General features: G+C 41.1%; 3 protein-coding genes across 3 annotated transcripts; all 3 read right to left on the bottom strand.

Annotated features, from left to right (window-relative positions):
- Positions 1–385: 385 nt before the first annotated feature.
- Positions 386–1,798, bottom strand: LOC118109419 (prolactin-like). The gene is made up of 5 exons (XM_047339781.1): positions 1,789–1,798; positions 1,526–1,704; positions 1,267–1,368; positions 742–927; positions 386–595 (listed from the first exon to the last, which is right to left on the bottom strand). Exons 1-5 carry the CDS (start codon positions 1,796–1,798, stop codon positions 386–388), a joined length of 687 nt encoding a protein of 228 aa, XP_047195737.1.
- A 1,257-nt stretch (positions 1,799–3,055) lies between these two features.
- Positions 3,056–4,785, bottom strand: szl (sizzled). Its single transcript, XM_035157453.2, has 4 exons — positions 4,355–4,785; positions 4,067–4,233; positions 3,849–3,941; positions 3,056–3,736 (listed from the first exon to the last, which is right to left on the bottom strand). Exons 1-4 carry the CDS (start codon positions 4,636–4,638, stop codon positions 3,426–3,428), a joined length of 855 nt encoding a protein of 284 aa, XP_035013344.1. The 5' UTR covers positions 4,639–4,785; the 3' UTR covers positions 3,056–3,425.
- Positions 4,786–8,241: 3,456 nt separating this feature from the next.
- mov10l1 (Mov10 like RISC complex RNA helicase 1) lies at positions 8,242–21,499 on the bottom strand. The gene is made up of 27 exons (XM_035157232.2): positions 21,444–21,499; positions 20,997–21,103; positions 20,703–20,890; positions 20,377–20,536; positions 19,981–20,093; positions 19,591–19,778; positions 19,235–19,375; positions 18,781–19,080; positions 18,384–18,581; positions 17,546–17,660; positions 17,032–17,209; positions 16,860–16,930; positions 16,002–16,093; positions 15,805–15,860; positions 15,186–15,280; positions 15,037–15,109; positions 14,759–14,940; positions 13,765–13,911; positions 13,371–13,492; positions 12,197–12,296; positions 11,670–11,816; positions 11,238–11,411; positions 10,900–11,049; positions 10,464–10,571; positions 9,523–9,663; positions 9,313–9,404; positions 8,242–8,445 (listed from the first exon to the last, which is right to left on the bottom strand). Exons 2-27 carry the CDS (start codon positions 21,091–21,093, stop codon positions 8,418–8,420), a joined length of 3,456 nt encoding a protein of 1,151 aa, XP_035013123.1. The 5' UTR covers positions 21,094–21,103; positions 21,444–21,499; the 3' UTR covers positions 8,242–8,417.
- Between the last annotated feature and the right edge of the window lie 5,211 nt (positions 21,500–26,710).

The following is a 26,710-nucleotide window of genomic DNA, read 5'->3' as shown; positions in this document are numbered from 1 at the left end:
TGCATGTCTCATTTTTGGTAATCTTTACAATATTACTCAAAATCCTTCTTGAAGTCAAATTTCTCATGATATATTTTGTAAATATTTCTTTTCATGATCTTAAATGCACAGATCGGTTGTAAATAAAGTGTTTCAGTGAATCCAGTTGTCCTCGTTAATTATTCTTGCTGTGTCTCTCTGGGGCAAAACCTCTTAGATTATAATAAGCACTCTGCAGCACGCCTGTAGATATGCAGAGCTCCCCATTCATAAGAAGACCAACGATGATAGTGTAGGTTTACTTAGTCTTTATTTTTTACATTTTAATTTCGTGCATTACAAAGGACATGAGCACGATTTGTAGTTAAAAGCAAAGGTATCATACTTCACTGTTTTGCAGTGACCATCAACAGTCCAGTCCAGGGAGGGTGGTGCATTTCAGGATACGTAGATAGTTTTGGACTTTGTTGGAGTCTCTGCGGAAGCAGTAGAGCAGATCATGGTGGTCCATTGATCTGAGTTCTCCCCGTTTGTAGAAGGAAAAGGCAGAGAGGGGGACAAAACTCTCAGGGGAGATGAAACCCACAGTGTTGTCAAGCACTCCCAACAGCTTCATCTGAGGAGGGAAGATTCAAGAGACAACTCATTTCATAAAAGAAAAAATAAAGAAACATACAGTATATCACAGAAATTTAAATATACACAAACGTTTTTTAAATAACAACTATTCTCTACTGAAATTCTGTTATATATTTTTCTTACCCTTTCAGCCATTTTTGTCACACCATCCCTCAGCTCGTGCACCATATCACTGATTTCCAGTGCCTTGTTGGAGCTGTAGTGGTTTAAGTCTTGATTCTGATCCTGAGACATGCTCTGGTAGAACTGGGACAAGGGGTCACCCCAAGCCCCCAGCAGCCTCAGGATCACCTCCGTCAGTTGTTCTCGCTGCAAGTGAGAAAAGTTAATGGTTCACTGTGTGGAATTTATTGGTGAAGTTGCATGTTGCAGCTGAATATTCCCCTAACCTCACCCTCCCATTCCAAACATGAAAGAGAACCTGTGGAAACTGTTCTAGGGTAAAGAAAAACCACAATTCGTACAATTTAAATGAAACACACTAGTGAGAACATCACTAGGATTATTATATTTTCAATTTCTGCTAATAGATCCCTTTCTACTAAATCTTACAAACGGAACCTTTAAATAACATTGTCTTGATGTTAAGATGCAGTGGTATCATTTCTGTGCGTGCATTAACCATGACATATTTAAATGAACACTCACTCCTATTCTTTGGGCATTCTCTTTGTCATCTGGTGTCAGTATTCCGTATGTGTGGCATTTCCGTTTTCCAACGAGGTTTTTGCTGGGAAGGAAATACTGCTCCTGCGTAGACAGAGACACAAATCACACACACTCAGTGATATCTTAGCTCGGAAAAAATGGCCAGCCCAAACAGGAATGATTGATGATGAATGAATTGGGCCTGAATGAAGGGTGATGGATGGTGATGTCAAGACCAGAGTTGAAAAAAAGGACTCACGAATTCAGAGTGCAGATCACTGGAGATGCCGTGCATTCTTGAAGAGTGCTGTATGACCCTATCAAAGAGATCGGCCAGGGAAGGGACGTGACACCCAGCCTGTCCGTAAGCACAGATCGGAGCTGAGCCGACCCTCATGGAACGCTCCAGGTACACCAGTGCGAGGACGGTAAACCAAACTGAGGAAAAAAAATTATAATTTATGTCACCCAAGATGATAACACTGCTTTAAAAATTAAATTCTATTTGACATTTCATCTTACCTTTTGTCATGCTTCCTTTGTAGATGATGAAGCACGAGACGACGAGTGGAGTTCTTTTGCTGCTAGAGTAACTCTTGCAGAGGCTAACTCATATAATGATGTCACTGATTAAACAAATTACTTTATAAAGCATAAAAAAAAAAAAAAAAACGGAATTTGCACGTCATATGCTTGGCTTAGTTATCCGCTCGGCCCAGGGCGGACACAACTAATCCAGGCGGAAACTGTCTTACACACTGTAGACGGACATGGGCAATTTTTCAATTTAAAATTACAAACAACATTACAGTATGGGATAAATGACTTTCATTTTTCTCATATTGGTATATTAGGAAATAAAAGAATACAGAAGTAGATGCGGGCCGTTGGTAACTGTCTACATTATGTATAAGTTAACCGTATTAAAATCTCCAATGCATTTATCTTGCTTTAGCAGTAAAATCAAAATCGTGATGAATACCATTTTTATTGCCTGCTATTGAATAAAGACGCCATAACTTCACTGCTACTCATTTGTCCCTCGAGGGAAAACATGTCCCCGGAACAAACTCATACAGAGATAATTAACGGCCAACAGGGGGAACTTTAAAAGCATTCATCATTTATTTTAAACTGCAGGACAGCTCATTATCTGTGCAGGGAACTAGTATTGTGAAAAAGCGTTTTTGAATGACCCCATTGTCCAGTAACCCCAACTAGACCTGTTCAGCCTGGTCATGAAAACAGGGCCATTCAAATGTAAAGCAAGTGATTCATCTTCTCATTAGTGTGACATTGTACGATCAGCACCACACGCATCCACTATGAATACAGTCTCCAGTCATTCCAACCAGTTTGAGTCACTTTCTACATTATGGAGAGACCAATTTGTGAGTACAATACTAATGCTTGGCACGGCAACACAATAGAAAAACCAGTGCTGTGCTGCTCCGGTTCTCCTGTAGTGCGCCATCTTATGGTGAAACGAGTGAGAAGAAGGCAACAGACACAGAAGACCTATAAATAACCCTGACCCTTTGATGTTCAAAAATGTATTTGCGTGCATTAAAAAACGACTCTATATGATCGACAACAAATGGTAAATGTTATAGAGCTTTTCTAGTCTTGACGACCACTTAAAGCGATTTGCAGTAGTTTTTGCCATTCTCTCTCTCACATTGCACACCACACACACACACACACACACACACACACGGTGCATTTATGTGCAACATTGTTAATGATCACAAATACCCATCAGAGATAGTTTTACACCGCAAATATTTTATTGTCATCTTTTTCTTATAACATACACATCAAAAAAGATGTCATAAATACACCAATATCCTTATAGAAAATAGAATTTACATTTATTAATACTATGTACAAGAGTTGAGTGCATTTAATTACAATGTGCTGCCAGAACGGAGATGAGACAGAGAGCTACAGAGGGAAGCAAATAGTGCTGATGTTTAGCTGAGTCCAGCTCTCGTCCTTTTTTCCATTTAGCTTGCTGTACAATTTCTCATTAACACCCAATGCTAAGAAACTCTCCATCCCAAAACCCCTCCTTGATATATAATCTTAAAATGTTATTTGATTCTACATTTAATCATTGATTCAGAGCTCTAGTTTTCACACGTTAAGTATCAGGCCATTCAACACCTGTGGTGCTTCCACTTACGAGTGGCCACTGCGATGTTTGCGTCTTTTTTGTGCCAAGGGAAGAGACGGGTGAGAGCGAGAGTGCCGTCAGGCTGCACAGAGCCGGTCAGCACGTACAGCTGGGATCGTCCAGAGCGCACGAGGTCTTTGGCACATTGCAGGTTGATGAGGAGCCACTGCTGGAGAAGGTGCTGTGTGTCGTAGGGCAGCAGAGGTCCCTGACGGATAAACTCGACCCGGCCCTCCACCTCAAATTCTGGTTCTCCCGTGGGTAGGCGAAGGCGATGGAGTTTGGCGGTTACAGCTGTGGAGAAGAGAGAAAAAATAAATTAATCAACAGGATTGGAAAATTTAACTCAACTAACATCAGTACACATCAGCAAGCCACAGCTTTCTGAGAGAATTCTGACTCTTACCGAAGTCATGACGACAAAAAGCATCCAGGACTGTTTTCATTGCAGGAGCCTCTTCCACTGGTGGACAGTTTTGGCAAGCAGGTTTAGGTAGATCTGTGATCAAAAGCAAACATCGTTTAGTAAAATTACAGGTGCAGTAATTACATGCAAGATGAACGGCAAGCACATGATGAGAGATAAGTAATAATACAGTATAATAATAAGACTGTGGTCCTTACCTTTGCCAAAGTGACTTAATTTTGCGTAGTGGGTGAGGCACATGTCCTCTTCAGCAGGGAATCGGTCACAGTCAAGAGCCTCTGGCCATCGGTGACCCTGGCAGGCCAGCACTGGGGCACAGCTGTCCCTTACTGCCACACACAGACTGCGGCAGGGCTGGATGAAGCTGAGGGAGAAAAAGACAAAATGTCAAACAGTGTACACAGGAAAACATGGTAGTGAATAATTGGCCAATCTGTGGACAAACATACACAGTAAAAAAAAAAGTAGTAGTAAAATCGACTTACGTGTCGAGACAGACGGGGGCGATGATGGAGCAGAGGAAGGCCTGGGCTTGAGGGTGGCAGCCTGTCTGCAACAAGGGCTGCCAGTCCTGGGACCGTGGCACCACCTCGCGCTCCAGGTTGCTGTGGCCCAGGAAATTGGGCAGACGCATCTCTGAGTATCCTACGTCTTTGCAGACCTTCATCTGGTTAGGGATGGTGACGCAGCGAGTGGACTGCCCCATGTCAAATGCCATTAAAGGATGATGTGCCAAAGCCAGGAGAGCCAGGGTGAAGAACACAGCCATGCCGAAAGAGTTTCGCAAAAAATACAGGGAATCCAGGAGATGGGAAAATCAGCTTCTTACTGAGGGCTGCCTGGTGGTGTCAGGAGACAGTGCTGTCCTTGGATGGCTTTGTCACTGCTGCAGCTCGCTTTATATACAGGTGGTGAGCCAGCCCCATCAAGTCTCTAGTCTGTTATCAACTACCTATCAAAGACACCGAGACGATGTGTTTGGAGACAACGGCTTGTTTTGTGATGACTGCAGACAGAGAGGGGGGCAGTAAGCAGATGGAGGGTGTTGTGAGAATGAGAAGGGAGAGGTGGGGGCACAATGGGCAATCACAGCCCAGCTTTCACTGAGTGACTGAGGCCCAGTATAACAGAGGGCTGAATCTGCTTCATTTGCTTTTATAGTGCAGGAGGTATGAGGCAGTAATGTAAACTCATGAAAAAAGGAGTTAACAGCCTTAACCCTCTGTGTGTGAAGAATTCAATGTGTGGCTGACACATAATGCTTATTAGCCCGTGACTTTTTCCAGCGAAAGTCAATCGTGCGTTTGTGTTATTTTCGTTCACTTCTTACGTAATAACTTTTCTGAAAGAGAGAGAAAATGAAATGCACCCCCTTCTCCGTAGGCTGATATGAAGAGAAGAATAAAACAACACAATCATCTTTGAGTTCCTTTGGTGAGAAATCTAATGTTTTTCATAGACAGACAGTCTCCTACATATTGCCAGTCCCTTTCATGTGCTCCTGCTTCCTAATTGGAGGGTTTCTTCGGCAGAGCCTCCGGTTCTCATTAGCAAAGCAGCGTCTCTCCTGCTCACCTGGCTTTGATGTGCCAATAACACAGACTCAGATCCACATGCAAAATACCATGAGGCTGCTTTTATTTCGCTTGCCTGTTTGATGCAAAGACATTTCAGCATCAGCTACTGTATAACTGGCGCTTGCACGAAAACAAAGATCTGTGTTTTACAGTCTAAAATGGGTTCATGTAATTTAAAAATGGTGCTGTCTGTCCTTTTATTTTGAAATAATATATATTTAAACATTCAATGGGATTTCTTTCAATTGCATTTCATATTTTAAAATAACAAGTGCAACATCTACACACTCAGTCCCAACATCCCATTCAAGAGTTCCACAGATCCCGTCCTGAGACGCAGACCAGCGGCCAAGACGTAAGAGCTAATTTGTCTCGTTCTCTATTGTCTCCTGTATTTAAGCCTCTTAATCTAACAACACAACTACGTTACAGCATCATCGTATTTGTTTAGATGTCGTCTGTCTCCAGATTTAGATGTAGATCTGCTGCTGATGCCTCTGGGCCCTCATGAATCAGAGGTCTCTATCCCACCCGGCCTGCGGCCTCAGACATGCTTCAGACATGCCACAGTAAAGCCCATTCTGATTGGCCCGACTCCCAGCCGGCCAGAGCCCTCCATCAGCCACAGTTCAGCCAATGTTTTTTTGTTTTCTTTTACGGCCCGATCTGATGAGTGGAGGCTGGTTCCAGTTTGGGTAGACGAGTACAGCCCGTAAGAGGGGACTAACTGGGCAATTAGAGTCACAGACCAATTTGGGAGAACAATAGGGCCACACATTTAACAAGCTCCCCCTGCCAGGAGCCCAGCAGGGGTCTGTTGTTGGGCCTAATGGCTGCCCTGTAGACACGGTGTCTGTGTTGGTAATGTGTGGCCTGCCCCTGCCTCAGTTAATGAGAAGGTGATAAGAGTACGAGCTGAATGGATGGGCACCTGTCTGTCATACAGACATCAGAGAGCAGTCTGGTCAAAAAAAACCATGGCTGGAGGAACAGGACAAATCTTTAGATCCAAAGACAACTATCAACCAACCAAAGTTGATAAGTATTGTCAAGTATTGGATTTTTAGTGCAGGACATGCTGTCTGGTTCACCACTGCCAGAATGATTGCAGGAATTTTTAAGGGAAAATTCACCCTAAAATATAATTCATGTTATTTCTATCAAATAGTGTGGCTCAGTGCACCTTCCGTAGACGATCTGGTCGAGGCGGTGATTTGTTTTTAAAAAGGTACATGAAAATCATAAAAATAAATCTCTGCAGCAAGTATAGATATTTATCTTTAATAAATATACTATTTTGTCTTGTTATGAGTCTCTTGGAAGATAGAAATTAGCTTTTTTCTAAAACTTGACGTTTCCATAAAATGTTTCAGAGCAAGATTTCAGGAAATTTAACAATTCAAAAACCACTGGAGAACTATTAAAGCTCTGACCTACAACTCACAGATCAACCTGCCTGCTCAAAATGTGATCCTGCTCTGGGTGAAATAAAAAATAAGATCATATTATCATCTGGAAATACATTTCCCATGCTCCTGTCATTCTAGACAGAGTATGTTTTGAATCCACTAACACAAACATTTCAGAAAGATGAATGATGTAGAACAGCAGCAGACTGAAGTGACGGCATGAAGAATATCTAGTGTTATTTTCTATTGTATATGTGATGACTAGTATTCCGAAATTTACTATAAAAAATAAGTTGCATCAAATCCATTCTCAGGCACAATTCATGATACTTGATATTTCTATAAGAGTTTTAAATTGTGAATCTGAAAACTTCTGTTAACTTGATGAAGAGAAACAAGACTATCCTGTTGCTATCGTTTAGAGTCAAACTGAAATGTTCAATAATCACACTCACCATGGCAGAGACATGGAGGTGATTTCTGATTCACAGCTATAATTTCTGATATCTCAAATATTCTATGAGCACAATCAGTCCCAACAGTAGTGCTAATACACGGCTGAAAGTCTTCATGCTCCAACATCCAGCTAGGACACGTCACTGTGGAGCTGCTGTAGTTATCGTCTAAAATCATTTATCTATAAACACAGTTTGGATTGTTTGTCCTGTGACAGTTTGGTCTCTATGGACAGTTGAGTCTCTCTGGACAGAGTGGGACAGCAGACCAAACACCTGAGACATACTTCAAAGACAAAAGGCGTGACTGGGTGGGGAAGGACGAGAGTGGGTTGGGGGGGGTCTGGGTGTCTGAGCCGGGCCCCCTCGCAACACAGCACACTCAGATAAAAGCTGTCTCCTCCCTGCACATAAGAGACTCATTAACTTAAAGAGATTCAATCCCCATTTGCCTGTTTTTGCCCCTCGCCCCCTCCCTCCCCATTCACCCATACCCAAAACCCCCCCACCCCTCCATCCTGCTGGGCTCCAGTAGGACTGACAGTCCCCGTGCAGACTGTCAGTCGCACTCAATTGCCACATCCAGTCTCCGGGTCCTGTGGGCAGACGCAGCCACACCGAGGCGTGCAGACAACTTGCCCCCAGAACCTGCAGACATCTGTGGATCCACTCAGTATGTTAAACCAGGGTAATGATCTCCACGTACTAAAATAAAGTGTTGTCTTGCATCTTATTTCTCTTTGATACTAAAGCACTGACAATTCTGCTGTTGAAATCCGGCCAATAAGATCATTCTGAGTAGTATTGTGCAGAGGTCATTGGAACTGCTGTGACGCAATTCACGATTATTTACCAATGATCTGAAATGGCTAGATAGAAAAAAAATCGTATGCACAGTCAAGCACATCAGGCTAATAATGACAAGTAATTGTGCCGTGTACACAAGCGTTATCTTTATTCATTTCTATCCCCGACTGGAGCTGTGTTTGGCTTTCACAGAAACAAGACATTTCAGTCAACAGAGACAAGCCAAGGAAATGTGAAGGGAACAAAAAAAAACAGAGTCCAGTTGACAGAGCTGAGGTACACCATGATTACATCATCCTCCTATTCAGCCCTTTGCTCCTCTGTAACACTGTGGGAAGAAAAAAAGAAGTGAGTTGATTAGTGGCAGAAGACTGATTAAAACAACATTAAAACTCCATTTGTCACATAAAGTCTGTGAAATAATTATTTCACTTAGAAATGTTTTCTACTTTGCAAAAAACAAAAAACAAAAAAACCACCAACTTTACAACAAGCAAATTAAATAGTATAATTTTATAACGAAAATCATGCACTCGTGTTAAATTTATTAGTTACATCTGTACAACCTGCAGCAATTCAAAACTAACTCCTTTACAAAGACTATAAATTATTTATTTACTATATATATTATATATCTTATGCTGAGCCATATTGCTATACTGTTTATTATTTGCACCCCTTTATATTTCAATATTAACGCAGACAAGTTTAATTTCATAATCATATCATGGAATACCTGGTGTGAGCTGCTATTGCTTACAGTATCATTTATTATGCACTAAATCTGCTGACTTGGTCAAGCACATCACTCATGGATGTGCTCCCACTAATGTAATATTAGTGTTATGGGTCCAATTGTACTTAAATATACTATATCTATTTTATTTATTTTATTCTATGTATTGTTTACTTCTGCTGCTGTAACCCCTAAATCGATCTATCCATCATTTAGTTCATCATTCCCAAATGTCCATATAAGAAAAAGTCAAAATATTAGAAACTCCTCTAAATATAATTTTGTCTAGTACAACTAACAATGACCACAATGCTCCATCGTAATAAAAATCATAGACGACTTCACGGCAGACCAGTTGTTTTGTGCTGCATTGGATCGTAAATGTGTACCTAATAAACTGGCCACTGAGTGTAAATGTCCATTATGGATAAAGCGTGTATCTGTGATGGGTTTACGTACATCTGGGAGTCTCTGAGGGAGGGAGGGGGGTCGCAGCCCAGATATGCTCCATTAATGAAACAGTACTGCAGCAGAGCCCTGAAGCATAAATCCTGGAAAGAGATGAAAACGTGTAAAGAACCTAATAGGCAGGATGTAGTGTATAACAGGACTGAACCAACAAACATACTGTATTAGAGCCAGGATCTAATTCAGCGTTTTGTCACTTACCCTAATGAGAATGTGGGGATTTCCGACAATTAAGAGCAGTGCTTTGGGACGAGTGACGGCCACGTTGAAGCGTTTGGGGTTGGCGAGGAAGCCGAGCGCATTCTGCAAATCATCACTCGGTACTGACTCATTAGAGCGCACCTATATTATCAGAGAGCGAAGACAGGAAATAAACTACGGGAAGGTTATGACTGATGTTCGTGCTCCACAGACTCTCCTCATTTAAAAAGGATGATAATGGCTGATGTGATTTCTTGATTCTGGCAAACATCGGGGTTTTCATTACTTTATTACATCCTTAATGTGCCATTTTATGATGGAAAGTTATAAAATAATGCATTTTTTATCATTAACGAAATTATTGTACAATTGTGAGGGTATTGTTGGTACATCTCACATTATAAAATACATTATAAAAGTCTAAAAAGTAACATCTAGCACATCCTAACAACCATGGTATAGTCAACAATTTCACCCTGGGATCAATAAAGTATTTCTGATTTCTGATATCAAGGCTCTTCTAAAAAAATCAAGTCGCAGGCACAGATTGTTGAGCTAATAACAAGCTCAAGAAAGGCAATGTCTGGTCAGCGCCTTCATATGAAGTGGCGAAAGTTAAATGTATTTTTTTGGTGTGGTGCAAAGTGAGCTGCTTTTACAAGTTCATATAGAGTATACTGTAATAGAACTCAGGATTATAACCAGCTACTCAAAAATAAATTGCCATCTGCAAACACCATTGTGATGAGGAGGAACTGTTCTATTTTGAGACAGATTAGTGCTAGTTTCTCATAAATACATTATAAAGATCTGATCCAGTTCCATTTTTATCCTTTTCAAATTCTTGGATGAAATTTTAATTCATGTAGATGCTGTTAAATTAAAAAAGGCCATCTGATTCAGAATAAAGCTCATTCTGATGTTTGTCTGTGTTTGCTTACCGTAGACATGATGATGACCAGGAACTCTTGTCCTTGGAACTCTTCCACTGAGCCCACTTTGATGTCAGAGAGGCCAACCTTACCCAGCAGCACCCGAATCTTCTCACACTGAAAACAGCAATGTGAAAACAATAACCGTTCAGGATCTGCAGTATGAAAAGCTGAACATCCACAATTCTAAAAGCCATTTAATGTTTATTGAGGTTTAATATAAAATTATATTGAATTAGCTTTTTCCTCCTCCAAGGAGATTGTTTTCACCAGTTTGCTTATTGGTTAGTTTGCAGGATTGCACAAAAAACCAAAAACTACTTTTGTGGAGGGGTGGAGAATGACTCATGCACTCAACCAAGTGCCATTCTCGTTCTATTTATTTTTATTCGAATAAGATGGTGAAAGTAAGTAATTCACACTCAGCTATTCTGAGGACTCTTACTTGTTTCTTGTAGGGGGCAATGATGCCGATGTCAGAGGCATCCACAGGGTTGTAGAGCTTCTTGGCCAGCTGGCAGCAGTAGAGCATCACCTGCACAGCCTCCACAGGGTTGAACCACGATGGGTTTTTACCTTCCCTCATTTCTGTACCCTAAAAAAAGAAAGCAAAATCACTGCCATAAATATTCGATGCTATTAGAGTGCACAGATGTGACCTGGATGCAAACTGGTAACCTGGTGCAAATGTATATTCAGTCTATGGTCAACAATAGGCCTCACTCTACAGGAGATTAAGACTTGCAAAATTGCAGATACGTTATTGAAAAAAGTCCTCATTACCCTGACGCCGTGAAAGAGGAGAGGAAAGCCTTTTTTGGGCAGGGTTTTCCACTGACAGAGGGACTCTACTACGGCCCTGGAGGCTTCACAGCACAGCTCCCCCTGGTAGAAGAGCTTGGAAGGCAGCGTGAGCAGGGCCTCATGAGATCGATAGTTGTAAATAAGCTTAGTCACCTGTAGTTTAAAAAAAAAAAAAGCAAATTTATTATGTATACAGAGCACAAAAGGTATTTTCTAATACCCTTTTCAACAAATATTATTGTACCAACGTACAATTATTTAAAAATAAACATATATATACACATTATAGGCACCATGTAGCATAGAATCTACATAGCATGTGGGACACTGATTGCCAGTGTGACACTTTCTTCCAGAGACCAATTTAAAATATCTGATCACACAATAGACTGTCGAATGCTGTGCACCCACCAGCTTAGGGTTGTATCCCCAGTCCTGTCTGGAGTACAGTGGGTTGGACATGAGCCTCTCTAACAAAGACACCCCCAGGCCAAAGGCAGCAGCCAGCTTGGACTTCACTATTGGACCCAACTGACGGGGGTCTCCGGCCAACACTATCTAAGCAGGCAAGGGTAAAAAAAGAGTAATGAATAAACAAAGCTCAATCCATCAGGGAGTTAATTAAAAATCTGTTACCCTGATTTGCTACGAATACAGAAATAAATAAATGAAATCAGTTTATCCAGGAATGGACCACAAGTGAAAATAATAAAAAAGGCATGAAAAATGTGAGGGTAAGAAATGAATTAGTTATAATTAAGTGAAGTGAGGAAGGTACAAATGTTAAATGCAATTGTTGTTGCTCTTATGCATCCACAATAGAAACAGGGCTGGTGCAAATTTAATCTTTGATCCAAATATGATATGATTAGACAAATACTGGATACTTGACTTCACGGTCGGAACTAAGACTGTGTGCGAGTATGATGTGTGCTGACCTGTCCATCTCTCTCTGACACAAGGCTCATGGGGATCAGGGACTCTGGCTCAGTGGCCTGGCCGGCTTCGTCCAAGAACAAGTGAGTGAAATGTCCCACTCTGAGTAAGATCAAAATCATAGTTAGTAAATAGAAACTAAAGTGGGAGAGAGTGTGTTCGGACACATTATACTATTTCAGAATTTATTTTTCCTCTATAGTGTGTTATGGAAGTTGCATGTGTCTGTAAAAGGTCTATAAAGTTAAAAAGCCAAAAGTTCACGTAAAGGGAGCTCCTCTCCCCCACAGAAGTCTCTGCTCCTGTCATGTGTCTCGTCAGTAGTCTGGCTGATACTTCTGGGGAATCGTGATGTGTCATGCCTCACAGTTGCAGAATGCATGCCTTGCGGCTAGTCTGGCACAGCCCCGAAAGCTAAGACCTAAGTATTTGAAGCAGAGTTCACACTACTTGACTTGCTTTCGTGTGATTGGGAGTCTTGCAGGCATAGTGAGTTCACACTACACAGCTGACTGGCAACAGGGGGTCACACACTACAGGATCTTTCACCAGGACCAACCCCTGACTAGTCTCATCTCCAAATAACATTTGATCGTGAAAGCCCACACGAGAAGCTACTCCGAGTCAAAATGACTCTCCTGCTCTTCTGTGTCATCCTGCTCACAGAATGACACATCAGGCTGGATGAGGTGAAACTTTTCAGTGGACGTCACAGTTATAAAGAATAGAGAATTGTTCGGACTGCATTTTTCAACCTGACCCTGTATGAGCCAGAGAAAAAACTGGCCCTGTTTTTTCTGTCCAGACCCAACCAATCCCAACTGCAGACATGTGCAGTCAGGGAACCCCTCACCACTACATGGACCTTTACCACCTTCACCTCGTCCTGTGCTTTGATTGGCTGGATTTGTCACAGACACAAACTAGATTTACAGCAAGTTAGAAATCTGATCAGAATCTGGGATTCGTCTGACGAAAAATCATGTGAACTAGGCTTTAGACAGAGGCTGAAAAGAGGAGCTGCAGCAATGGACAGTCTGAGGAAAGTGATGCGTTGTCTGAACATTAGAGCATGTAAACCATTTCAACTAATAGCCCAAATTAAAATTATGAATCTAAATATGAGCATAATATATCTGCCCTTAACATCTATCCACTATCGAATACAGCTCTTACTGTAGTCCAATACTGTGGAACATCCCAGCGCTGGAGCAGGTGCTGACCACGATCCTGTGAAAAGAGGCCTGACGGATGTCCTCTCCTGCCCTGGAGTACAGTCTCAGTACTTCTGGGATTGACTAGTTAGAAACACAGTCACATCAACGTGGCATATAAATTTTGGATGATTAAGCAAGGTACTAAAAGAAGATGCAGACAGAGTATTTTACCACAGCCTCATCTATTATTTAGAAAGGATTACTGACAACTGTACCACCCTACCTGGTGGCGATGGCATCTGTACAGACATTACTGCACAGTGGAACATGCATATTCTCCCTTTGATCATACATAATGTAACTGAGGTGCCTGTAACTGCAGTGAATTTCGTTCCCTGGCTGCTGTTGGGTACCTCATCCTGCCTACAAGACGCATTGACGCGGGCCAGACTTGCTGCATGCAGGAAGCCGCTGTCAAGCAGACGAACGCAGATGAGGTCAGCAGCACTGTTGGAGGGAGTACACACGAGCACCCGACTGCTGGGGATAAAGTGGTAAACCTGGAGGGGAAAAGACTTTGACTATGAAGTTGCTCAAACAGGACACCAGAGTGAGAAAAACCTCAGTCAGGTACAAAACCTGATGCTGACATATTCTCAATACAGGTAATATAGCTTATAATAATTGGCTTATTAATTATGGAGTTTTCCATCAATACCAGTATTTTCAGATTATTTTCAAATTCATTGTCCAAAAGAACATTAGACCTTTTTTTTAATGTATATACATGGACAGGATTTGTGGAAAACTAATAAATGCGGACACCAATGACTGTATATAAATACAGCTCCACAAAAGTGAAGACAAACTTCTAGTTCGCCACCTGCTGGCTGGTTAGAGAATAGGTCACACTCCCTGCCACCTCCATGCTAGGGGATGGGACAGACTCACATCTAATAAAAATGTCCAGAGATGGTTTCTGTCATTTTAGTTTCATTTTTTTTCTAATTAATGTGTGTTCAAGTGCTATTTTTTTCTCTGCTAAATGCGGATTTCATTAGCTATTTGATGTTATAAAAATGGGGTGAGACATAATTTTTACACAATGGGAGGAAGTGGATCCATCTTTATATACAGTCACTGGTGGTCACCTCAGGATAAAACAAAAGAAATTAAATACAACTTTAAATCAAACCTTTAACCTGTAAGATGTATTTGTTTAACACATTATGTTCAGGTCTAATTATCTTTGAACAAAAACACAGTAATCCTAAAGTTAGGACTGATTTGCTATAATCATAACACACATTATCATCAACACATGGGGTTTCTACTGAGAGGTTTGGAGCTACTCTTAATGTTAAAATGAATATAGCCCTTGAGTAGGGAGAGATGGTGTGTATGCACCTGTAGTATGGACTCTATGAGGGTGATTGTCTTTCCGGTGCCTGGAGGTCCAAATAGCACATAAGGAATGGGGCGACACTCTCCTTCCAGGATGCTCTTCACTGCCTTTCTCTGAGGGGGGTTCAGCTCTGGGTTAAAGAGGTGCCCTTTGCTGGGAATGGGTTTCGACACTAGGCCTCCATCTAGGAGCAAAAATGCATTTGTCATTGATGTGCACAATGTGACCTGATATGTAAATGCGATGTTAAAAACAAAACTGAAAATCAAATAACTTGTACTTTTAGTCTGCGTGGCCTTTGACTTCATGTCGATGGAAACCCTCGACACATTTCTGTTTGTCGGCCTTGGAGCCTGGTTTTCAGATACAGATACAATTAATGAAAAACTAAACAAAACAGACATTAGTGTCGGATTTTCTTTCTTTCACCTCATCGTCCTCTGTTGCTTGGTTTTGGTCTGGCTCCTCCATCCACTTTCCTGTCCACTGAGGGGTCTGAGGAGTGACCCTGGAGGGGAAGAGAACTGCACAACAATGGGGAAATTACAGCAATTTAAACCATTTAAAAAACAGAGGCTATTAGAACCTAAACCAAAACAGTGCAGACATTTTACATTTGTAAACATTTAATTGGGGATTTTGTCTATTAAACTATTGTGGAGCTACTGTGTGAACATGATTCGAAGCATCTGTGCAAGCAAACACTGCTGGAGAAGTCAAATGTGTTGCTTATTTCATTCCTGGAAACAATACTAGTGTACTAAAGGATGAGGTAAAGGACAAACAGCGCCCTCTGGTGTCAGTTTTGTGTTACTGAAATAAAGACTAAACATTTATTCTTTTCTTTAACTTTGCAAACAATGCATACTCTATATTATAAGGAATTAACTCTTTTACCTATATATTTTACTATAATATAAGGACTTTTAAATACCTTATATTTCATTATTTTATATAATTTTGATATTGACCTTTTTGAAAACAATAATCCCTAAAATGTCAGGAAACACATGCTATAAAGAGCAATCCAGATAAAGCCTCAGCTTACTGCCTCCAAACTGCTTCGTCTGGAGAAGTGCATTATGACACCGCCTCGTGGTGGTTCTGCAAATGCAAATGGTCAAAGGACTCATATTAAAGGCAAACTGAATCAGATCAACCACAAAGCATTATGTGCAACTGAAATGTAAAAGTATCATTGAGAGAAGAATTTAAGATGATATTAAGACTTCCTCTTTTTCTCACCTGTTGTAAGAGAACTCAACATCAAGCGGCTCTCCGAGGTAACTGCGCTGAAACTCGGAGTTTACTCTCAAACTAACATCCTCATCATTGATCTGTGTCAAAACAGAGCATCAGATTACATCAACATTTTATCAGCATTTCTGACTGATTGAGCAAGATGCATCACAGGTCCAAAAATTCATGTCCGAAACTGAACAGACCCGGAAATGTTTTACCAGAACACCAGCCGGACCCATCTCTCATTTGAAAGCTGGGAACCGGACCTATGCAGAACCGAGAAACGCTGGACTGGAACCAGGCCGGGAGACCCGATTGGCACAGATTTCCACATTTGATTTCTTTATTAAGTTAATGTTAGTTCACAAGGTGTCAAAACCAAACTTTGTGTTTAACCTAAAGCAACTTTAGCAGCCTTGTCCCCTGTTCCTGGCCATGATGCAGCTGTCCTCCAAGAAAGAGACTTTGTGCTATTCCTCTTTTGCTGATTGTAATAGCAGTATGGCTAATTTAATCGACCAGTGATTTCAGATTAAATCTTTATCTGTTGTCATGGGGATGGATGACAACATGATTCGTTTATAATCAGATTTGCAGTTTTGTTGCAGTATAATAAAGATAGCTTGGATATGCCCTTTTACCATGTTCGTAGTTGTGGCTGCTACCATTGCTAAAAAGCTATCATCTATGGCCACCAAGAAACACACTGCATTATTACACATATTGTTAAATAGACCTGGGCCAGCGGTAATAGAACAGGACCCGACCCGACTAACTGTGTAAAAGGTGGATCCCAACCCATACGGGTCAGGTCAGGTCCTAGGGATAACCTCTACTTCAAAGTATAAAATATCTCCGTACCTCTGTGACGAAACTCACGTACTCCATTACCGCACCGTCATTCCGTGGTTTCTTCAACACTATTCTGTCCCCTGTAGAAAAAGCTTGTCAAGACTTCTTGTGTTGCACAAAAACTGAAAGATAAATGTCTGCAATACCTCAGCATTAACAAAAAGACACTTATATTATTCACCTATATTAAGACTGGGTCTGCCTTCAGCCAACCCCAGGACCTCTAAGTGCAGGTGGACAGCTCCCTTCCTGAGAATGGCTCCAATGATTGAGAATTCTCCCACTTCCCTCTCTGCATGCAGTTCTTCCAACCAGAGAAGGGCTGAGAAGCGTGAATACATGTTGGATGGTGACAGCACCTGAGCAAACAGACACAGCAGGAGAAGGAAAACCGGATATTTCAAATTATTCCTGATGGAAGTTTTTTTCTTTTTTCTTCTCCACACCAAAAGTGAAATAAAACACACAACAGGAGAGTCTGGAGCAAATTTCGTGCCGAACAGTGTTGACCCAGCGCTCATCTCCTTTCTTAGCATTTAATCTATACTTATGGTAAGTAAACATTGGTAGACTCCATCATCAAAAATCCATAGCTACACTACTAATCAACACGTGTTGATGAAGTGGCCCTATTTTTAAACTTTTCTTACATTGATCTACATGACCACACTAAACATCATCATGTGCCTGCTCACCTCTCCGAGGCTTGGCTCAACCACCAGCACGTCCCTCTGCGCCTCCACACAGTCTCTCAAAGCACGAGGCGCTGGAAAGCTCGCTAAGAAGTTTGGGAGCCGCCGATTAGTAAGCCTAGTGGAGGAAAAGGCAAAGTCAAACAAGAGGTGAAATAATCAATTTAGATTGGACAAATGACAGCCTGTGTTTCAGAGATACCCAGAGGAGGCTATCTTCATGGTCAATTGGGCACAGCAACGCACACGTATAGTATTTATTACTTATAATAATAACAGACATCTATGACAATCCTGACAGGGTTTCCTCTAGGATTCTTTAACTGTGAGTGTGTGTGTGTGCTCTTCATACACAAACTGACAATCACATTCATATAGTTATTAATCAATGGTATCACGAATCCAGATTGTTTCAATCTACTTTAACCCGATGTCCTGGCTGTGTGCATCTTGTGTGTTGTGTGGCAGGTGAACTGCGTGCGTACAAAATGTAAATTTATTGTATGGGAAATGCGTTCCCCATACATTTTAGAGTGAATCATCAACCAAACAGTAATTTCTTCAGAACTGGATGGATCCTAATATCTTCATTAGTGTTGGTGTTCATTGTTGAAGTGCAAAGTGAGCGCAGGCCAGTGGGGGAGTGAGGAGGGAGGATGGGACGCTGCTGCAAAATGAACATTGACATGTGCGAAAAGAGTATTAAATCTAAATACTCAATTCACATGTATAAAAAGCAAAACACAGCAAAGACTGAATATCAGTATCTGTAACAAAACATATAGACTGGTGGGCAATGCATTTCAGAGCTCTTCCTCAGTGCATGTAGTTGAGTGGATACCTTGTTGGGCCTTTTGAAGCAGAGACAGTGATCACTTGAGAGGGCACTGCTGGGAGAGAACAAGCGTCACTGGGAGCGTAGGGCAGCGAGGGCTGCAGCAGGTTCTCCTCTTCACTGCCCACTGTGACCTCCAGGCGCCTCCCAATGGTGAAAGAAGAGAAGTGCAGCAACAGCAGCTCGGCACAGCTTCCCAGGCTCCTGAGCAATTTCCCCATGAAATTCAGACACACTTGGCACCTCAGTGAGTGGAGCTCATTTTTCATGGCAGCAGAGCAAGTCCCGACAGAGATGAAGCCAAAAACTTCTACAGTCTACATTTATCTTTTTGACCCATTACTCCTACAACTGCTTCTGTAATTTATACTATTGCCACAAGAATTTTAAAAAAGTAACTTACTTTGCTTGGCAGGCTACTACAACAGACAGCCTCCCTCCTGGTGGAATATCCAGCTCTCTTTCCTGGATATGGATATTCTCCTTATCCACATCACCATTTTCTTTCTCTACCTCTTTTGCATCACAGGCTTGTTTTTCAGTAGACGCAGGAGTAGAACCAGACACTGAACTGTTTACACGCAAAGGCTGTTTCTGTCTCTGTGGTGCGGAGCCTCTCACAGTAACAAGGCTGAACTGCTTTTCAGAGTCCCAGCCGGCAAAGTCACAGCATTTCAACCTGTGGGTCTCTGAACCTTTATTTCTGTTGCAGTAGAAAGATGAAAATGAATCACATTATAATGTGCAACATCAATCAAAAAATAAAGTGCCGCACTATTTGTAATGAAAGTTGCAATGATTAAAAAATAGTTTATTCAGAATGTGAATATTTTGTTGTTTTTATTTTGGTCACTCACTGTATCCAGAGCACCAGCTCTCGTCTATCCCCAATCCCCTGATCTCCAAACTGCCCATACTCTGTTACGTTCAGGCCTCCTTTGTTTTCGAGGAGGCTCTGGAGTTCAGTCTCTGGGAGAATTGCAGCAGGAAGAATCACACTGCAACACCAACAAACAAAAAAAGAAGCCATCAAATTACTTATCTGCATCACCCACATCAAAATTTGAACACAGTAAACTGAATACAACGACCTTGTGAACTTGTCACAGTTATTATAAAGATCCAAAGATTAAAAACAAATCTGCAGATTAATCAATAATGAAACTAATTGTTTGTCGAAGTCCTATAAACAATAGAAGTCAAAACACACTACCTCTGAAGGCAGGGCGCCATGCACAGGGCTCTCCAACTGTAGATGGACTGATTGCTCTCCACCATTACCAGGTTCACCAGGTGCCCTGGCACAGGCCGGTATTGGGCGGGCAGTAGCAGAGAGTCCAGGCTGAAGAACACTTTGTCCTCCACCACTCCATTGTTACCAAACACGCTGGTCACATGCACCTGGGGACAGAGGATCATTCAAATAAGGGGAAAGCAAAAAGACAGAAGTAATTAGATTTAGAACTTAACAAGGATTGAATCCTACATGAACATAGTTACTTTTGAAGCACTAACACTTACAAATTTAAATCTTTTCCATCTCTAGTGCTAAAAGGCCTACTAATAAGTCGGTAGAGCCTAAAACTTTCAATGATGCAATTACCTGGTCTAGGCGGCAATAGCGTAAGGGGACCACAGAATGAGCCTGGGTGGTCCACTGGGTTGGATTGATAAAATATTTAGCTTGGACCCAGTCGCCTTTCATTGGCTCATAACCTAAAAGAGAGGAGAGGAAATACACTGAGTGTGCCAGTGGGCAGGGAAGTTAACATCAGCCTTCATCCAAGTGGTAGTAAATTTTGGTGTAGCTGCAAGTTTGTTTAACCCACACTCAGTCTTAAAGCTAACCAAACATCAACTGTAAAAAAAAATTGAACAAAAAAATGCTGTCTGGAGCTCCATGGCTACTGTGGGCGAATGTGACACAGTAAGTTAATGCAAATCATCATGGAGGTTAAACAGGCTCAAACTGCTCGTGTGTGAAGTACAGTAGCCGTACCTTCCCAAAGACTGTTGCGTGGGAAGTATGTGGTCTGGTTTATGTAGCCGCCATCGCTCTCAAATGACGTGACTGTGCCGATGAGAGGCCGGAGATGCATACTGTCAGCCTCTAGTGAGGTTCTACCTCCGTCCTCCCAGGCATCTGCACTCTTCTCCACCTGAACGACAGGATGAAACAGTCTGGGTATGATAAAGCCCACAATGGACGTCCGTAGCTAAAGTGGGACACAACCATTTGGATTCTGGCACTGGATCAACAGGCTGCGCATATCCTGTACTTACAAAAACAACCTTTGAGCTACTTGCAGGTGAATAACGACTCACCCTGACAGCTTTCCATCCACCCTGGGCACCATCTCTCACTGCTATACAGTTCACCAGGTCCCCTTCTTTCAGCGGCATCCCGCCCAACACCTGGCCGCTGGTGAAGTACACAGCACTGTCTATCATGCCATGGTCGAGGAAGAGCTGGGTCACCACACCGCCCCGCAGGTGGCGGATGTCCTCTGTGCCTGACCACCGTGAGAAATAAGGGCCATCCGACATGTTAGTTTGTAATGCAGTGGTTTAGATGTGCAGAATGGTGGAGACCGGTTTTTTAAGGGTTGTGACATTGACCTGATGCACAGGGGAAGTTGTCTTCTCCATCCACCTCTTCGGTCCTCCACAGGGGAGACACCAGCTTGGACAGGACACAGCGCAGAGCAGTCAGCATGTCGGAGCTCCTATCAACAGAGAACAGCTTTAACATTACATTACATTACATTAAATTACATTACATGTCATTTGGCGGACGCTTTTATCCAAAGCGACTTACAATTAGTGCATTCAACACCTATGGCAACACGATTAACTTAGCCTGAGTTATTGGAAGCTAGTTAGCTATAGGTGAGCTAGCACCGTTAGCTGTTGGACTTCCTGCGCTAGCTAACGCGTCCAGGAGCAGGAAAAAACCCACAGAAACTATATATTTTTAAAAATAAACTAGGTCGTCAACAAATGCAGGTTTGTTGTTATTAGCGCGTTAGCTAGAACGGCTTCAAGGCTAATGTTAGCTCAAGTTACCTGAGCTCTAACACAACGCACAGTGTGTGGATAGAAGTACACAAGTTACATGTGGAACAGAGGAAGTGCGCAGAATCATTTAAAATTACCTTTCTCTCAAGACTAAATATTAAAGTGCAGTTCACGTGTCAGGATCAGGAGCGAGCCTTCTGTGCACTTTCCTCACGAACACGAAGTGTTTGACGGGCACGCGCGGGGCCGCCGGGTCATGGTTGTGGTGAGAGCTGGTGTTTCGAGATATTGCGTGAACCCACCAAAGGGGTTCTGATATCCCAGAATTCACCGCGAGTAAACTCAGTGGTGTTCAGCTCTGTTGGTGGGATTGAAAACAGATTAAAAATCATCAACCCCTCATATTTAAATATAGATATAGATATATAGAGATATCTGTGCGTTTAAAGGCCCAAAGCTTTAATCAGAGACCTCACAGAATTACTGTGCATTTACACTGCCATCAGAATAATACAAAAATATATGCTGATAACTCCAGATAACCTTTTTTGTTTATTTGCCAAAGTCTTACATGTTTGTTTTGGCTTCTGCAGTTTGACATTTTATTCTTATTAACCATACATGCATTCACATTTGTAATTGATTTTGAAAACTTTAACTCTGCTGCAAAGACAGGGAATCCATAGTCCATTGTGAAACATTTTCTTTTTTTTAAACTTGTGAAACCCAATGCAGTATGAAATGAATCCGAAATTATATCCATCCAGTTGGCATTTTAGAAACAAATGAGTATAAAAGCACCAACTGGTTCCTCACCAACTGTCTCTGGGCCTCATTCACCTCATTCGCCTCTTGCACATCGACTACTTTTTGGCTGTTTTTGCATTTTTCCATAGAAAGAAGCCGGTGGAACATCTACCGTGCTCTTTTTCTGCCGCAGCACGTTCTCACAGTACCATCACATTCCCATCTGTGACACGCCTGGTAAAAAGTCTCCATGCTGCATCACTAAACTAATGACAAACTGAACCAATGAGTCACCATGTCGGCTGTCATCTGAGGACGAAGTGTGAAATGTTTCCTTGTCATTATCCTCTGCTCTACACTGTCAAAGTGAACCACATAAAACTCTTCATGTCGCTCGGTTTCTGTTTGATCCCCGCAGATGTTCATTCATGTCAAAGAATCCAACCTCACTTTAGATTCTCACTCTGTCAAATATGTGGGTGTCATTTCTGTGTGACTAACATTAATACTAGCAGCACAAGAGAATTGGAATATCCACTGGTAAATCATTTTCAGTGGTTCAGTAGTGAAGACTTGAGGAATTTATGTGCTGTGAATTTAAGTGTGAAGCATATATCACTATACGCTATAAACCTTTGCATCTGGTAGTTTTACTGTAGATGTTCAGGGCTGTTATAGCTTATATCATCCAAATTCATTGATAGATATTAATAATATTAACTGCATTACCTGGTAGTTTCAGTTAAAAATACACATTTTATGTCACTGCCAATCATTTCTCAAATTGTATCATATCTTCTCCACTATGTTTTAATTAACTTTTAGTATCTTCCAGACAGGACAGTAGCCAGGAGTTAAAAACAAACAAACAATAATAATAAAAGATTTCTTAGGTCCAAATTGGCCCAGTACAACCATAGGAATTTTTGAGGAGCCACTAAAGCTATTAAAAGAAGAAATAAAGAATATTATCCATGTATTGCACCTCCCAGTTACATGTTCTGTATTTGCTCCCTCCCTGGACTGTGGTCGACATGTTTTTCTTTACGATCTGCTGGTGATCTTTGTGGACACTACATCCTTTGAAGTTAAATTTACTTCTATTCAAATTTCAAGATGTTAAGACTAAGATTTTCAAGAACCAGCCTTAAAAACAAAACATTCGGTTGCTTTGTCGAGCTTTTGATCATATCACACAGTCTTTATCAGCAGATGGAGTTTGACGTTAAACTCATATTTCTCCTTCACATTTACTTAAAAACATAGATTGATTGTCGGTTCTGAGACTGGGACACAGCACACGGTCCATTTAGTAGATGTTCTGTAGCTTTAAATTTTTTTATTATTTTTTTTTTATTATTCAGCACATCCAAGTTATTGAACTGGTAATATTGTTTTGCAATATGCTGATTTCACACTGCCATAGTGTTGTCTTAAAGACTAAATATCCCAATGTCTTACAACAGCAAAAAACGTTTTGCGATAGAAAGTGCTCAGCAGTTAAGGGTGGTACAAGTGATTTATAGTCAGTGGACACGCAAAATGTAAAACATGCAAAAACTGTGATATGTTATATTGGCAGAGCGATAACGTTGATTTACAACTGCTGCCACAAGGCACTTTTATGTAGTGGTGTTTAAAATGGTCTGCCTTTAAGAGACTGTGGCAAGTGATAGGACATTAACATTTATATAAGAACCGTTTGCACAGTTTCCACAGGTGCTGCCCAGAACTGTTTCATAAGCACAGCACAGTTACACTTGTGTTTTTTGCTGTTTCAGTGCTGAGTACACTTTACTGATCCTTGTCATATACTTAAGAGAGGTGATGTTTTCCCCTGCCAGCACCAAACCCATTTGCTGGTGTACACTTTACATCTGACATTGACACTACCCAACTTTCACCAAAAGAGAGCAGTGGTCACCCTCTTTGTTCACCAGACGGCTACAGTCTGTGCTGCAGGGTGCAAATGAGGCCAAGGGAGAAATCAGATCAGATACTAATCTCACAGTCTGTGTTGCTATAACTGGACACTCTACTTACCCTGTTTAATGGCAACAAATGCCGTGAATGCTTAGAAATTAAGCCAGCTATTGTGCGGCGCAGAGAGGGAAAACAGATTTCCCTGTTTAATCTGATAGTGTTTGACAAGGGCCTAAACTTCCTCTTCTGTAATTAGCGTCTTAATACACAAGCATGCCGGTGACCACGAGAGTCAAGAGTCTGACTGTTGGACAGGAGTTTGGCCACAACAGGTTGGCTGCTCAAGAATTTGAAGAAGTGGCTCCCTGCCTGTATTGCAAAGATTGAGCATGTCAATTTAAAAAACATTAAAAGACATATTTAAAATCTTTCAAAACTGATCAAAGAAGCAAATACTTGCAAGTTGATGATATCTATGTGAAATGTTTTCAGATGTCAAAACATGTGGTGTTTAGAGAAACATCCCCACAAATTCAAACATTCTTTATATGCCACATAATGTGTAATCCAGTGTTTACCACAAAATTATATTTGTCCTGCTTTTCTACATAACATTTGAGTCTTACAACAAATGTATATTCCTCCATGAGAATGATACAGTGCTCCTCGAACAGATGTCAATGTGAGGTCAATATCAAGTCCCACAGACACACAATTCCTCCTCCTAGAAGAAATAACTCTAAACTCTACACTGGAGTTTTTTTTCCTTTGAGTTATGATCTGACAAACACATCAGAATCAGAATCGGTTGGAATCGTTTTATTGCCAAGCAGGTTTACACATACAAGGAATTTGCTGTGATGTGTTTGTGCAATTATATATATAGAAAATATAAAAATAGGAACATTTTATATAAAAAATATATGTATTTACTATAAGCGCGACTTAAACAATAATACTGTATATATGGACACATGTAGCCTACTATGTATATGTATAGTGCAGAAACAAAAAAAACTGGATTCATAAAATAATCCCTTCTGACATCCATCTCCATTACCGTCCAGTATTGAAACCAGATGCAAATAGGAATTCATTTGTTTTGATGAATGTGTGTAAAACACGAGGGGAAGTGTAGGAACGTAGCACCGGCAAACAGAGCCAATGCTTCTTTTCATTGGGTGTCTGTTCTTTGTTTCGGTTGTTTGCATTGAGATAATACAAATGCAAATAATTGAAAGAAACATTGAGGCAGATGGTTGGATCTGTGTGAGAATGGTTTTCTTTCACATCTTGCCATGTTTAGATATTTGAGATGAAATTCCTGATTATCATGTGGATTTTTTTTTAAACATCTTGCAAACTATTAGAAAAAACATGAAGACAAAAAATTAACAACATTTAAGTAGTGCTCACACACTTTGAATATACATGTCATTGTCAGTGTGAAACCCTGCAGTTTTAAATGTCTTATGTGGTAGCTGTTAGTGGTAACAATGGCTGTCATTGATTGATGATTGGCATATACAACCTAACCCTATTCTCTTGATCAATACTGTAAGAGTATTGATCTGTTTTGATGTATCATTGTATTCTATGTGGAACATTAGAAACCAGGAGTATCAGTCATTTAGTCAGTTATCTAAAAGATGGTGTGACGTTTAATCACTTATTCCTGATGTGGTCAGTGTGCTCTCACTCTCACTTTTACCTACAGGAGAAAATCTGCAGTGGAAACACGAATGTCTTGTGTAGACAGTGACTATCCGGGCCAAGACTCTGTCTGTAATCTTTACAGTCTGAGAAGTCCAAGTGGAACATTTTTCCATACAAACAGTAATACTTTTGATATTGTTTTAGGTCCAGACAACCTTTTGGCTAATCTCCATTAACAGCTATCTGCATATGAATGCAGATAAATTCAAAAAGCTGTTAGCCGATGCATTTAGATCAGTATATGGGACAATATGGGAAGTTCTTGGGAGTTTTTGTATGAACAAACTGAACTATCTATAATGTGTTAATCTCTGAGCCCATCAGCTATCGTCTGATGGCAAATTATCCTCTGGGGGCAGGGGCCGATATTTTGTGGCTTCCTCCAAGACTCTGTCTTCTGTTCACCGTTTAAAGTCTGACGAGTCCACGTGATTTGAACGTTTCTCATCATACAACAAAAACAGTGATACCTTTTGTAGATATTATATCTCTATGATCATCTATCTACATATGAATGCAGAAAGACGAGAGCCGATGCATTTTGGACAATGTGATCCTCCTCTTTTGCTCTTTACCAGCAGGCAACTAACACCTGCTCAAACGTGATTGGTTAAACTGGAAACAAAAAGCAGAAGGATTCCAGCCCCAAAATCTTGTCCCCCGCCTACATTCACATGCAGAATTGGTCAATGGATATTAATAATATGCCAACTATTGAGCTTTAGAGGTGCTGGTATAGGCTGATTTAGTTATCTTCTGATAAAAGCAAGGCTTTCTTTTCCCCATGGGGTCTTTTTGTCTTAATGCTAAACCAATCAGCTGATAATAATTAATAATATTCACTGAAAGAGATGAGATTGGTATCGACTTGTCTCTCAGTGTATTTTCAAAAAAACGTCAGATTATTGGATGTGCATGTGCCTCTTGGA

Source organism: Hippoglossus stenolepis, chromosome 5 (genome assembly GCF_022539355.2).
Source record: "Hippoglossus stenolepis isolate QCI-W04-F060 chromosome 5, HSTE1.2, whole genome shotgun sequence".
Classification (NCBI taxonomy): domain Eukaryota; kingdom Metazoa; phylum Chordata; class Actinopteri; order Pleuronectiformes; family Pleuronectidae; genus Hippoglossus; species Hippoglossus stenolepis.
The sequence above is the reverse complement of the archived record's forward strand: the minus strand, read 5'-3'. Positions and strand labels throughout refer to the sequence as shown.

Bases quoted from the DNA above. Each gene is read 5' to 3' on its own strand.
- LOC118109419 (XM_047339781.1), bottom strand. The intron at 928-1,266 runs GTGAGTGTTCAT...TCTCACTTGCAG, and splicing joins AGAATGCCCAAAGAATAGGA to CGAGAACAACTGACGGAGGT. The intron at 596-741 runs GTAAGAAAAATA...TTCCCTCCTCAG, and splicing joins TGACAAAAATGGCTGAAAGG to ATGAAGCTGTTGGGAGTGCT.
- szl (XM_035157453.2), bottom strand. From the start codon at position 4,638: ATGGCTGTGTTCTTCACCCTGGCTCTCCTGGCTTTGGCACATCATCCT. The intron at 3,942-4,066 runs GTAAGGACCACA...TTTTGATCACAG, and splicing joins ATTAAGTCACTTTGGCAAAG to ATCTACCTAAACCTGCTTGC. The intron at 3,737-3,848 runs GTAAGAGTCAGA...TCTTCTCCACAG, and splicing joins TTTTTGTCGTCATGACTTCG to CTGTAACCGCCAAACTCCAT.
- mov10l1 (XM_035157232.2), bottom strand. From the start codon at position 21,093: ATGCTGACTGCTCTGCGCTGTGTCCTGTCCAAGCTGGTGTCTCCCCTG. The intron at 20,537-20,702 runs GTGAGTCGTTAT...CCTGTCGTTCAG, and splicing joins GTGGATGGAAAGCTGTCAGG to GTGGAGAAGAGTGCAGATGC. The intron at 15,281-15,804 runs GTAAGCTGAGGC...ATTGTTGTGCAG, and splicing joins GACGAAGCAGTTTGGAGGCA to TTCTCTTCCCCTCCAGGGTC.